This window comes from Hemitrygon akajei, chromosome 14 (genome assembly GCF_048418815.1).
Source record: "Hemitrygon akajei chromosome 14, sHemAka1.3, whole genome shotgun sequence".
NCBI lineage: Eukaryota > Metazoa > Chordata > Chondrichthyes > Myliobatiformes > Dasyatidae > Hemitrygon > Hemitrygon akajei.
Window position 1 is genome coordinate 66,121,697 of NC_133137.1, and position 14,794 is coordinate 66,136,490.

At 39.7% G+C, this 14,794-nt stretch overlaps 1 protein-coding gene across 1 annotated transcript in view; it reads left to right on the forward strand.

The window, feature by feature from the left end:
* The window catches only part of LOC140738651 (uncharacterized), a 105,213-nt gene that overhangs the window by 25,557 nt on the left and 64,862 nt on the right, over positions 1-14,794 (forward strand). Inside the window, exons 10-17 of the mRNA XM_073066271.1 lie at positions 1,854-1,974; positions 2,065-2,203; positions 2,303-2,395; positions 2,471-2,543; positions 2,626-2,763; positions 8,778-8,933; positions 10,252-10,346; positions 11,442-11,568. Coding sequence (XP_072922372.1) covers positions 1,854-1,974; positions 2,065-2,203; positions 2,303-2,395; positions 2,471-2,543; positions 2,626-2,763; positions 8,778-8,933; positions 10,252-10,346; positions 11,442-11,568 — 942 coding nt within the window. The remainder of the gene's footprint in view (positions 1-1,853; positions 1,975-2,064; positions 2,204-2,302; positions 2,396-2,470; positions 2,544-2,625; positions 2,764-8,777; positions 8,934-10,251; positions 10,347-11,441; positions 11,569-14,794) is intronic.

Here is a 14,794-nt window from a genome sequence, read left to right on the forward strand (position 1 = left end):
CACAGTAGATTTTTATATTTATATTAATATTTCTTTTTACATACATGCAAAAAGTGCAGATTCTTATGAAAATTCACCCACTATAAATTCCACAAGGTTTATATTGTATATAAGTCTGATCAACTTAGAAAGACTAAACATACTTTGCAGGAGCTCCAATGTAAAATAATTGGATTGATTCCTGGAACAAGACTTTGGCCTCTAAGGTTGGGATCCAGAGGTCACAGTTTCATAATAAGGGATTGGATTTGCAGGACAAATATGTTCATTTCGATTCAAACTTTTCTGGGTTGCTGCCACTCGGCTCCCAGACTACATCCAAGTGCCCCCTCTCCCTTTCTAGCCATCACATAAAAACCATAAGGAATTTTGAGTTATGAGGCACAGTGAAAGAAAAATAGGAACTGCAAATTCAAAGCAGTAATAAATAATTGCAAAAATATTCCAAAGTTCAAAGTAAATGTATTATCAAAGTACATATATGTCATCATATACAACCCTGAGATTAATTTTCTTGCAAGCAAATATAAAGCTATTTATTTAATTACAGTAAAAACTATTTCCATAAACAATTTTAGAGCTTACATTAGTCGTCCAACTATTCACTTCATTGCTTTTCACCTTTCATTGAGATGGATGGGCTTGGTGCAGTGATATCAGCTTCTCAACATCAGGCTGAATGTCATTCAGGAAGTGTATCAGAACCCCATGTTCAGTAATTTGCAGTCTGTTTCGTTGCTTTGAAAGAAGTTGGGTGACTGTAAATGAAACCACACTCCAGTAAATATGATGTTGGAAAGGAATTAAAGAACTTCTTAAACTTTTTTTTCCATAGTGCAGGATGGCATTCAAAGATTCCTTCCTGCAACCAAAAGCTTTGATATGATTTTTTGAACATTGGTTTCAGCTCAAAGTCATTTTGTAGCAAGATCAGTTCTTCCTCCATCTTTCCTGTTAATTCCACATTACAAGTGTTCAGGAATGGATTTATTATCCAGTCTGAAATTCGGATTGAGAGAAAATCCTGCAATCTCTCTGACATATCTTTATGCAGCTCATATAGGTGGGCACAGTATAATTGAAGATCATTATCTGGTATCCATTCTTTCTTTCCTAACTCAGAAAGACAGAGAAATTTGAAAAGTTTGCTTCAGCCAATGTTACACTTCCAAACACAGGAGTGCCACATTGCTTTTCAACAACTATAACATGCTTCAAGCAAAGTGTAAGCAATGGTGACTTAGCAAGAGACTAGCTGATTACATGATCATTATGAGGCACAGAGGATCAAATGCTTATAACAAATAATTAAATTCTTAAATTAAGACTGTAATCTCTTGCTACCATGCATCCCCCCACTGCCCCTTTATCTTTATCATCTCCTTAGAAACTCCCAACACCCCTGGGAATCACTGACTTCCTGAATATTGAAGTTTTAATATTCTCTACCCAAGAAGACTGTGAAGGATCATGCTGAGACAAATAAGTCAGGGTTTGATTTTTTTTGATAGTGATCAAGTCAAGGGATATAGGAATGCTGCAGAAAAGTGGCTCCAAGATGAACTATCAGCCATAACATCAATGAATAGTGGAGCAGTCACATGGAATCAAAGTACTTCCTCCAGTTTCAGTTCTTGTATCTTTGCTTTCCTTTATTGCCATTCAACAACATTCTTTCAATGAATGGAAATTTCCTTTGTCTAACAAATGTCAAAATCTAAGTTTAAATACATTATCCAATTTCAATTTTCAAAATAGACAAAAATATTATAGTAAGCTCTTCAGTTGTGAAAATCTCAAACATTGCCTCATTCATGAAATGATGCATTAACTAGGTATTCTATCTGCTTCAGGCACCGTTCTTGATAATATAAGACATAAGAATGAATGTATTAAAAAATCGGATTGCCCATGTGAATATGGTGGAGAGATTTATAATGCTGGAGGAAAAAGAAGCACTGCTTGCGAAACATGGTAATAGCTTCTAATTCATCCCATTCTGAATCATTCATTCACTCTCTTATCAAATATTTCTCTGAGAGAATTGGCCTCTTTTTTTCTCAGTACTTGCGACAGTGGCATTTGGGTATGTACTCAAAGGGAGTGCCCCAGGAGATGCAGAGTGGAGGAAGGAACACATATTTCAACATTTGATGGTAAAAGCTATAATTTGAGAAAAGATTGCACATACATTGCAGTTCAGGTAAGTGACACATCTGTTGTAGAGATAACTATGATATTAATTCTTGCTTGATAGGTCTAAATCTATACATTCTAAAGCCTTCTTTTATAAATCCTGTAGGGAGATTCCTGGAGAGTGACGATTCAATTGGATTTATGCCACGAAGCAACTCGACATATATGCCTACGGCGTGTTGTATTTTCCAGGAATCAGGTATTGATTTACGATGTTGTTTAGTGTTCAATTACAATTTTTAATGGCATTTGAAAACAATATTTTGTTTTATAGATCTCATATGCATTCAATAACAATGGTGATGTTACTCTGGATGGAGAAGAAATTGCACTTCCATTGAAAATGGGTATGAGCAAAGTTAAATTAAATTAAATTTCCTTAAAGATGAAACTACTATTGAGTTAAACCAATGTTTTTTTATTTCACAGATGGAACTACAATATTCAAACAATCATCATATTTCATTCAATTTGAAACAACACACGGGTTGAAAATGCAAATACAAATTTCTCCCATTATGCAGCTTTACATTTCACTGCCGAGTAATAATGATCAAAGTTTAAAAGGTAAGGCTAAATGATGATTTAGAATTGATCAAGATTTGAATTAATTAACCATAATGTGTAATTTAGTAACTTCAAAGCAAGTTAATTTAACCAAAGTTAAGCATTTTGACACAGGTAATACTGTATAAAAATATTTTGAATCCATCAACTTCGATACAGGCATGAGATCATGTCACCCCAAAACATTGAGCAGTTAGTCATAAGAGCCAATGAAAATTGAACTGATGTTCACCTTTAATAAAATGAATCTTCAATACCTATTTCTTAGAGGGAAATGCAAAGATTCATTGTGATTGTCAAGATTTTGTTTAGCTGTGTGCAGGAAAGGTTGCCAGATCTTAAAGATCACATGCAAATTTCTGTCAAAAGCCTTCTATCAAAAATGTTGGTCAGGCATTGAAGGCCAATGTGATTGACGATGTGTGTGGTCACTTCCTTCACAATCCACTGTTGTGTTGGAGTTCCATGGCATAGATAGCCCTGCTTTACTGTGAGCCACAGGAAAGTCAGTAAGGTAAGAACAGCAAATAAATATAGAGCAGTACATAAAGTGAAAAGACTGCAAAGTATCATGGAGTAAGGAATACAATTGAATATGTTGAGCATTCAAAACTGAGGTAACTTGAGAGTAGAACAAATGCTGTCATCAAGTATTTAGTTCAGTATGGTGAGGTGTTGACAATATGAAGTCATTTCAAATGTTTCTAATATTGAATAGAATTCAAACACCTGATACAGGTTTGTGATTAATGCACCTTCATCCAGAAATGGGCTGCAGTATGATCTCCTGAAGATCACATGCTGCATTTTCAAGTTTCTAAGCTTAAGTAACACAAACTTTTGGCCACAGTTCCTGTGCCTCTGAATCCCAACTTCGAGCTTATCAAAAAAAAAAGCCATACAAGCTTTCACATATTCATGGTCAAAGCATCTGCTTAGAAGTAACAACCAAGTGGACTTTACATATCTTCCTGGGCAATAACATGATTTGTTTTGTTTTGTCAATATCACCCCTAACTTTATTAAACTTATTCATTCTAAGAGGTGGTGGTTAAGTGCATCTAAACCCATGCAGAATTTGTTAAGAATGGCTATGCTCAAGCTATTCATTGTGTAGACTCTTTCCATGAAGAAGTAGTATTTGCATACCTTATTAGGTTTATAGCCAGAAATGGAAGAAAGGTAATTGGACCTTTAGAATGGTGAAAGAATGTCAAAGCTTGCATGGCAGTTAAAGAGTCATACAGCAATACAGCGCTACTATTGACACTTCAGTCCAACAAATCCATGCTGACCAGGTTGCCCATCCAGCTAGTCCTAATTTCCTGCAGTCAGATGGTACCTCTAAGACCACCTTTCCATGTACCTACCCAAGTGCTTCTTAACTTATTTTATTGTACAAAGCTCAACCACTTCTGCTGGCAGCTCATTCCATATAGTTTCCACTTTCTGTGTGGAAATGTTGTCCCTCAGGTCCCTTTTAAATCTTTCCCTCTCACTCTAAATATATGCTGCCTAGTTTTGGACTTCCCTACACTGGGGAAAAGACTTTTACCATCCACTTCATCTATGCTTCTCATTATTTTAAACATTTCTATTAAGTCACCACTCGTTCTTCTATGTTCCAAAGACCTGTCATGGCTTGTCTCTTTACTCATGCCTCCTAGTCCCTCATAAATCTTTTCTGCACTCTTTCCATTTTAACCACATCTTTCCTATAACAGGATGACCAAACTTGTATACACTACTGCGAGTGTGGGTTTATCAATAACTTTCACAACTGCAACATAATGTCACAACTGCTGCTCTCAGTGCCTTGACTGATGGATACTAAATGTCCTTTTTCCCACCCTGTCTACCAGTGAAGCTATTTTCAGTGAGCTGTTGTACTCATAAATCCTTGTGTTCAGTTACACACCCTAACACCCTGCCATTCATTGTATAGCTCTTTCCAAAATACATCACTTCACATCTAACTGCATTGAAATCCCTTTACCAGCCCTCAGCCCATTTCACTAACTGATCAAGATCACTCGAAATTACAATAACCTTCTTCATTACTGATAAAACCTTCTATTTTCATATCATTTGAAAACTTACTCATGAAGCCTTGTGCATTTTTCATCCAAATAATTCCTATAAATAATGAATCACCACACTGTTCCATGTGGCTGACCCCTGTGGCACACCACTAGCCCCTGGCCTCTATTAGAAGTAGCAACTTTCAACCTTCACACTCTGCTTCTTGCTTTTGTGGCAATTTTCAATTGCCCTAAATAGGGCAATCTTGTTGGATTCCATGGGACTTAACCTTCCAGTCCAGCCTACCACGTGTTACTTTGTCAAAGTCCTTGCTAAAATCCAAATAGAAAACATCAATTGTCTTATCTACCTTTTTAATTAATCTCTTCAACAAACTCTAAAAGGTTCATCGAAACTTCAAACGCTGGTAACTCCCCCAGAACATCCTCCAGTAACTTACTGATGTCAGGCTTACTAGGCTCCTGGTTCCTGACTTCTCCTTGATAACATTTTTAGACAAAAGAACAATATTAGCCATTTTCCAGTCTTTGTGAACTTCACCAATGGCTAACAAAGAATGAAAATATCTCTGCAAGGGCCCTTCTGGAGTTCTTACGTTTAATGTGTGCTTCCTTCTTTCTCTTGAACAGAACTTCAATATTTCTCATCAGACAAGGTTCCCTGAACTTTCTAGGTTTACTCTTCATCAGAACAGGAACATGCTGCTCTTGGACACTTGCTGTCACACTCTTAAGAGCATCCTATTTGCCATTAATTTCTTCCCTTTCCAATAAGCTTACCCAATTGACCTCAGCTAGATCCCATCTAACTCCCTTAAAATTAGCCCTGCTTTGGTATATGACCTTATCCTATGCACCTCTTCTACCCTTTTCCATCACTATCTTAATGCTAATAGAAATATGGTCACTAGAGCCAAGGTGCTCTCCGACTGCCACTTCAGTTACTTGCTCTGATTGTTCTGGAAGAGGAGGTCTAGGAGGTCTAATTTCACACTCCCAAATAAGGCCCCCTATGTATATATATACTGACTCGGAAAATTGTGTTGGATGTATTTCACTGTCCACACCAGTCCAACCCAGTCCCTTAACACTTTGGTTGGCCCAGTTATGCTTTGAGGCATGCAACACAATGCTAGCCACAAAAGTTACCCCCTCCCAGGTGAGCAGCTACCACCTGTAACAGCAGCAGATGTGAAAAATACACTGCAGAGAGTCAATCCCCGTAAGGTGGCTGGACCAGACAACATCCCAGGCTGAGTACTCAGACAGTGTGCACACCAGCTCACTAATGTCTTCACAGATATATTCAAAACTCCATTCATCCAAGCTGCTGTGCCCACATGCTTCAAATCAGTCACCATTATCTCTGTACTAAAGGGTTCTGCACCTTCAGCACTAAGTGACTACCGCCCAGTGGCACTGACAGCAATCCTCATGATTTGCTTTCGAGTCAAGTCACTTTTTATTGTCATTTCTACCATAACTACTGGTACAGTACACAGTAAAAATGAGACGTTTTTCAGGATCATGGTGCTACATGAAACAGTACAAAAACTACATTGAACTACGTAAAAACAACACAGAAAAAATAACTACACTAGACTACAGACCTACCCAGGAGTGTATGTAAATTGGCTGGTAATAGCACATACCAAAAACTCTATCCCTGCCACACTGGACACTTACCAAAATGCTTACTGACAGAACCACTCTACAACAGATGCCATAACATCTGTCATGCACCTAGCCCTGACATATCAGGAACACAGTGGCACATATGAGAATGTTGTTTCTGGATTTCAGTTTAACATCCAGCACTATTGTCCCAGAGATCTTGGTGAACAAGCTCCTACTCATTGATCTAAATACACCACTATTAACTGGGTGTTGGACTTCCTAACAAACAGACTTTGGCTAGACAGGATGGACAACCACTCATCTGCCCCATCTTCCTCAACAAAGGTATCCCCTATAGGGCTGTGTGTTAGCCAGTTGCTGTACACCCTACACACACATGACCGTGTGGCCAAACACCTGAGTAAGCACATAGTTAAGTTCGCCGATGACACGACAGTGGCGCGGCCCATCACCAACAACAATGAGGCTGCCGACAGAAAGGAGGTCATACAGCTTGAGACCTGTTGTCAGGCAAATAATCTTCTCTTCAATGTCAACAAGGCAAAGGAGATGATTATCGACTTCAGGTGAATTTACACCACTCATCCCTCTTTACATTGACGGCACAACAGTGGAAATTGTGATGGGAGTGTGCTTCTCACACAATCTCTCATCATCTCAGAACACATCCTACATAGGCAGCTCACCAATCCCTTTACTTTCTGAGGAGGCTGAAGAGAGCCAAATATTAAGGCTGACCAATACTTCTACCCACCAACTTACCCCCCATCACCAGTACATAATTTCCAATTAGAGTCACCTTATGTACAGATATTCCTGTGTGCAGCATCACTTTATGGACCTACAAACAATCTATTTATATAAGCTATCTTGTGTTTTTATACTTATTGTGTTTTTTTTATTATTGTGGTCTTTATCTCATTATGTTCTTTCTGTCCTGCACTGGATTCAGAGTAGCAATTATTTGTTCTCCTCTATATTAGTGTACTGGAAATGACATTAAGCAATCTTGAATCTTAATACCAAGGCAAATGAAATCTTCCATTAATACAATCTAATTATTCTTACAACTATGACACCTGCTCCTTGTTCCAGCTGACCTTATTTGGGGGTGTGGTAGGGTGTTTATAATACAGCCCACTAACTGCCCCACTCCCCCTTCTTGTTTCTAAGTTCCACTCATACGGCCTCACTGTATGATCTAAAAATGTTAAGTACTGATATTCTGTCTTCCCTAAAATGGCTACACCTCCTCCTTACTTACCTGCACCTCCCTCATGGCATCTGTGTCCTGGAATATTGAGTTGCCAGTCTTTCCCTTCCCTCAGCCATTTTTCTCTTTTGGCCAGAACATCACACTCCTCACAGCCAATCCATGGTCTGATTGCCTTACCTGTTACCCCTTGAGTATTTGCAATAAATGCTGTTTGACTGAGTATTCCTTTCCCTGGCTTTTTAAGACTCGCTCTCTTTGGCTACTACTTTGTCCCATGTCTTGCTCCCACCTGAATGTCCAACCACCTGACCTTCCGTGTAGGACTAGCAAATTTTCTTACAAGGATAATGGTCCCTCTCTGGTCCAAGTACCACCCATCCCTCCTGTCCTCTACCTCTTTGCAGCAGAGGTCACAATTGCTCTAGAACCTGAATCCCTGCTCTCCCACCCCGACACCAGCTCCTCAGCCACAAATTCATCTGGGATATCCTTCTATTTCTGACCTCACTAGTACATGACACTGGGATCATTACCCTCAAGGCACTGCTTCCTCTTACCTAACCTCCAATACCCATTATGCGGGATCTTACCCTCATTCTACCTATGTCATTTGTACCAACTTGTACTGTAAAATGACTCCTGGCTGTTCACCCTCCTCCTCAAGAATTTTCTACATTGGAGAGGAAAACAAGAGAAAAATACATCAGGGACAAAGGGGAAGATTTTAAATCTTATCTGAGTATCAGTTCAGCAAGTGGACAAGGAGGGAAGACTAAAAGAAAATATGAACACAAATCAAGGACTGTGAAGAATGAAGAAAGTTTGAATTAATATGGTGATTTTACAAAGGTGTTAGTAACTGCATTAAATAAGAGAAGCCATAATGGAACACTGGTTAACTCGCAAATGAAAAAAAATCTAAGATGAGGCAAAGATATACATTAAACAACTAGAGTGATAGCATGTTGTTTTATTTTGTACTGTGTTGTTTGAGCAACAAGTTCAGTAAATCCGTTCAAAGAAACAGGCTGTGATTTTATGATGTGACTCAATTAAAGCAACTACTCAATCAGACTAAATTGTATTTACCAGAAGTTTTGCTGCTGTTTACTTTGTAGGTTTGTGTGGCAACTCCAATGGCAATGCTGACGATGACTTCACAACTCCTCAGAATATGGTGGAAAGCTCACATCTCATATTTGCTGCTTCATGGGCTATTGGCTCTAAATGCAAGCCTGATAAGGAACCACCAACATGCATCAGTTCAGAAAGTGGTAATGTACTGTTTCTGTTCTGATCTCTTTCTGCAATAAGTGTGCAGTGTAACACAGAATACCTTTGCCATTGATCATTTTGCTGAACCTTGTGTTAATTTTTGCATGCTAAAAATGACGGCTTGCATTCTGTCTCTGGAGGCACAACAGAAGGCCCAAGATATTGTTGTTATGGTGATTAAAAACTAAGATGAGTGTAAGGGTCTGGCATAATTTTCAGTGATAAGCCAACTCTGCCAAGCTCCCACTTTCAACAGATCTCCACAGTCCATGTCCAAGGTTAGACCCATAAACCCTGAGAATGAACAAAGTCCACACTAAACTACGGCCCACTCCAGTGTGCTCCCAATCACCAGGAGGACATACCAGTCAATCAGACATAACTTCATGCTGGGAAGAAACAAATGTACAAAGGTTGATTTATTATCAAAGTATGTATCCCTGTACAACTCTGAGATTTGCCTTCTCCAGATAGCCACCAAACAAAGGAAGAATGTGAAAATTGTTCAGAGACAAACATCAAACCCACCCCTCGCACAAAAAAGAACGGTAATACGATCATTAACCCCCCCAACCCCCTCCCCCACACAAAATGGAACAAGATCATTGACCCCCCCAACCCCATTCCCTCACACAAAATAGAATACGATAAGTGACCTCAACACCCCCTCCCCCACACAAAATGGAACAAGATCATGACCCCCAAAACCCCCTGCATAAAACAGAACAAACCCCCTCCCCTGCAGAAAATGGAATAAGGTATTCGACACCAAACCCCTCCCCTGCACAAAATGGAACAGAACATCAACCTCCAAACCTCCTCCCCTGCTCAAAATGGGACAAGGACATCGACCCCATAACCCCCTCCCTTGCACAACAAAATGGAATGAAATGGGCACTAGACTCGGAATATAAAAACCATTAGTCTGAGGAAGTCCACAATCCATAAACCCAGTAGTCCAATCCTTAGTGCAAAACCACGGTAACATCCTCCTTCATCACAGAAACAGAGGGACCCCACACAAATGAACACAGAGAGGTCCACACGCTTGCCACAGTGAGCACAGCGAATTGATGCACAGCAGAGTGGCAGAAAGTATTGTTACTGCACAGCTCCAAAACCTCAGTTTAATTTTGAACTTGGATTTTGGCATGCTTGTGTAATTTCACTGATGAAGCATCTATTATGACCTGCTCATGCTGACAACATTTTTGGCAGGGTTAATTTATTTCCAGTATATTTGTGTTAAATTTAGTTTGATTCTGACATCTGAATGATAAATACAATCATTCAAATCTTACCCAAATTTTATTGCAGAATACTATGCCAAAGAACATTGTTCCCTATTGAAACGCAATGACAATATACTTGCTCAATGTCATCACACAGTAGATTACAGTGAATACTATCAGGTAAGGAAGAAAGTTATGTAAATATGTGCAAATAAAAATCTTCATAACAAGTAAAATGAAAACTTACACAGCCATACTTAACATCTGCAATAATGATGAAAGAGACAAAAGTTAAACATACTTAAAATCGTCTGAAAATGACTTTCCTAGTCTCTTCAATTACTTTGCAAGCAGCCACTCAGGCTGTTAAGGTAGCATGTACAGGTAAACATAGTGTATTTTTAGACTGTACGCTCTGCAACCAGTGTAAACCAAAGCTGAAACAAATAGGTATCTCAGGTGGACAAGTGGAGTGCATTGTCCTGAATGGCTTTGAGCTTCTTGAGAATTACTGGTACTGCATTCATCCAGGCAAGTAAACCATGTATCGTTACCTTGTTAATTGTAGGAAGGTCCTGAGGTGTCAACGGATAGACTGTCAGCACAAGATATCCAGCTTCTAAAATATTCTTGTAGCCAACAGTATTTATATGGCTCGTTCAGTTGAGTTTCTGCTCATTTCTGACCTTCTGGATCTTTGATGGGTAGGTGAGATCAGGGAGGGTCAAGGAGGAACTTCTTAAATGGAAATAGCATTGAACATCAAGGGTAGATGATTAAATTCACTCTTGCCAAAAATTCTCGTTGACTGAATGTTAGTTGCAACTTAACAGCCTATCCTGGAATGTCGCCTCAGTCTTGTTGCTTGCAGACATGACCATTGCCCAATAACCTGAAAATATCTCCATTTTTAACCTTATGATGGAAGGCCATTGAAGAAGCAACTGAAGATAGTTGGGCCTAGTGCATTCCTTGAGAAACCTCTATAGTGAAATCTTGGGGTTGGGATGACTGATTGTAACAACCGTAACCATCTTCCTTTATGTGAGGTCAATTTGCAAATTGGGTTGGATAGACAGCAGCTTTTCTAGCAAACTAACATGAGACAGAGTCTCAAAAATAACACGTTGACTGCTAAACTGTTGAAGAAGACCCCATTTTGCTTACAAGTGGTGTGATTATTTGGCTCACGTTGCATCCTTAGGTTCCAGTTTACATTAATTTAGTAAACGTTCAATGAAGAAAATGATAGTTATGCTTGTATTTCTTTTAAAGATGTGCAAGATTTCCACATGCAACTGCCGGAATATTAATCACTGTATCTGTGCTGCACTGGGGTCATATGTCCATGCGTGTGCTGCAAGAGGTCTCATACTGAACGATTGGACTGGAGGAATTTGTAGTAAGTCTTTAGATTTCACAGAATTTCATACCCTTCCCTTCAGAAAGACAATCAATTTACACTATTGAATAAAGTCTTGAGATTATTGATGTCAGGAACCTAGGCTCAACAATATGTGCACTTGCTTATATTGTGAAAACATATTATTCCTTCTATCTTTCTGTTAAAATTAGGAGCTGGCTCTTACAAGAGTACAGCATTGTGACCTTAAAAATCACTGCCTGATAACTGATCCCAGTAGGAATAACCCCCAATTAAAAAGATGTTTACAGACATTATTGGAAATTTGCTCTTTGTATCCTTGAAACCTTGTATCTTTTTTCCTGTTAGATTATTCTATTCAGCATCTTCCAAGATAATTCCTTAAGGAAGCAATAGAGCTGAAGTAGGCTACATTATCAAAGTTTTCCTTGCAGCTCAGCACTCTGACCTCACTACCTAGTTCCTACATTAATATTAATACATTGCCTTGTTCTGTTTCCCCATTCTGCTAAAGATTGCAGGAATTTGAGTCACTGACATTGAGGCCAGTAATGAAAATCCTGATTAAGATGGAGCACAAAAATGAGAAAATCTGCAGACGTTGGAAATCCAAGCAACACACACAAAATGCTGGAGGAACTCAGCAGGCCAGGTAGCATCTGTGGAAAAGAGTACACAGTTGACATTTCAGGCTGAGACTCCGCATCAGGACATTCTGATGAATGGTTTCAGCCTGAAACTTCAACTGCTTACTCTTTTTCATAGATTCTACCTGGCCTGCTGAGCTCCTCCTGATGAAGATGTATATGACTCCATAAGGCCACAAGATATAGGAGCAGAATTAGTCCATTTGGTCCATCGAGTCTGTTCTACCATTTCATCATGGATCATTCAATTTTTCTCCCAGCCCAAATTGCCTGCCTTCTCCCCATATCCTTTCACGCCCTGACCAGTCAAGAGTCTATCAACTTCTGTTTTAAGTACATATAAAGACTTGGCTTCCAAAGCTGCCTACAGCAAAAAATTCCACATATTCACCACTCTCTGGCTAAAGAAACTCCTCCTCACCTTCATCCTAAAGGACGCACCTCTATTCTGAGGCTGTGTCCTCTGGTCTTGGACTCTCCCGCCAAAGAAAGCATCCATTTCACATCCACACTATCAAAGCCTGTTACCATTCGATATGTTTCATAGAAACATAGAACATCTACAGCACAATACAGGCCCTTCAGCCCTCAAAGCTGTGCCGAAGATGTACTTACCTTAGAAATTACCTAGGCTTACCCATAGCCCTCTATTTTTCAATAAGGTCACCCCTCAATCTTCTGAATTCTATGAATACAGAGGGGAATCTGGAGGCAATGATGCTTTCTTAACAGTATAAATTAAGAGTTTGGGAAGTAAAGCTTCAAACCAGTGGAATGTGTTACAGGACAGGGAGGGAGGTAAAAGAGATGGGGGCATGGCACTGCTGATCAGAGATAGTGACACAGCTGCAGAAAAGGAGGAAGTCATGAGGGATTGTCTACTGAATCTCTATGGGTGGAAGTTAGAAACAGGAAGGGGTCAATAACTCTACTGGGTGTTTTCTATTGATCACCCAATACTAACAGGGACATCAAGGAGCAGATAGGGAGACAGATTCTGGAAGGGTGTAATCATAAGAGTTGTCGTGGTGGGAGATTTTTATTTACCAAATGTTGATTGGCATCTCCCTAGAGCAAGGGGTTTAGATGGGGTGGAGTTTGTTAGGTGTGTTCAGGAAGATTTCCTGACACAATATGTAGATAAGCCTACAAGAGGAGAGGATGTACTTGCTCTGGTATTGGGAAATGAACCTGGTCAGGTGTCAGGTCTCTCTGTGGGAGAACATTTTGAAGATAGTGATCACAATTCTATCCCCTTTACCAATGACATTATCAGGCAGGAACTTAGAAGCAGAAATTGGGAAGAGATGTTCTCAGGGAAATGTACGGCAGAAATTTTGCAACTATTCAGGGGATATTTGCATGGCGTTCTGCATAGGTATGTTCCAATGAGACAGGGAAAGGATGGTAGGGTACAGGACCCATGGTGTATCAAGGATCTTGATAATCTAGTCGAGAAGAAAAAAAGCTTACGAAAAGTTCAAAAAACTAGGTAATAATAGAGATCTAGAAGATTATAAGGCTAACAGGAAAGAGCTGAAGAAGGAAATCAGGAGAGCCAGGAAGGCCATAAGAAGGCCTTGGCGAGCAGGATTAAGGAAACCCCTTGGCATTCTACAAGTATGTGAAGAACAAGAGGACAAGACATGAGGGAATAGGACCAATCATGTGTGACAGTGGAAAAGTGTGTATGGAACTGAAGGAGGTAGCAGAGATATTTAATGAATATTTTGCTACCATATTCACTACAGAAAAGAATCTTGGCAATTGTAGAGATGACTTACAGGAGATTGAAAAAGTTGAGCATATAGAGATTAAGAAAGAGGATGTGCTGGAGCTTTTGGAAAGCATCAAGCTGGATAAGTCTCCAGGACTGGATGAGATGTACCCCAGTCTACTGTGGGAGGTGAGGGAGGAGATTGCTGAGCCTCTGGCAATGATCTTTGCATCATCAATAGGGACTGGAGAGGTGCTGGAGGATTGGAGGGTTGCAGATGTGGTTCCCTTATTCAAGAAAGTGGGTAGAGACAGCTCAGGAAATTATCGACCAGTGAGTCTTATTTAAGTGGTTGGTAAGTTGATGGAAAAGATCCTGAGAGGCAATATTTATTAACATTTGGAGAGGTATAATATGATTAGGAATAGTCAACATGGCTTTGTTAAGGGCAGGTCGTGCCTTACGTGCCTGATTGAATTTTTTGAGGATGTGACTAAACACATTGATGAAGGTAAAGCCATAGATGTAGTGTATATGGATTTCAGCAAGGCCTTTGATAAGGTACCCCATGCAATGCTTATTGAGAAAGTAAGGAGACATGGGATCATAGGGGATATTGCTTTGTGGATCCAGAACTGGCTTGCCTACAGAAGTCAAATAATGGTTGTAGACATCCATAGAGGTTGCTGACCAGTGGTGTGCCTCAGGGATCTGTTCTGGGACCCTTTCTCTTCATGATTTTTTATAAATGACCTGGATGAAGAAGTGGAGGGATGGGTTAGTAAATTTGCTGATGACACAACGGTTGGGGGTGTTGTGGATAGTGTGGAGGGCTGTCAGAGATTACAGTGGAACATTGATAGGATGCAAGTTGAGAAGT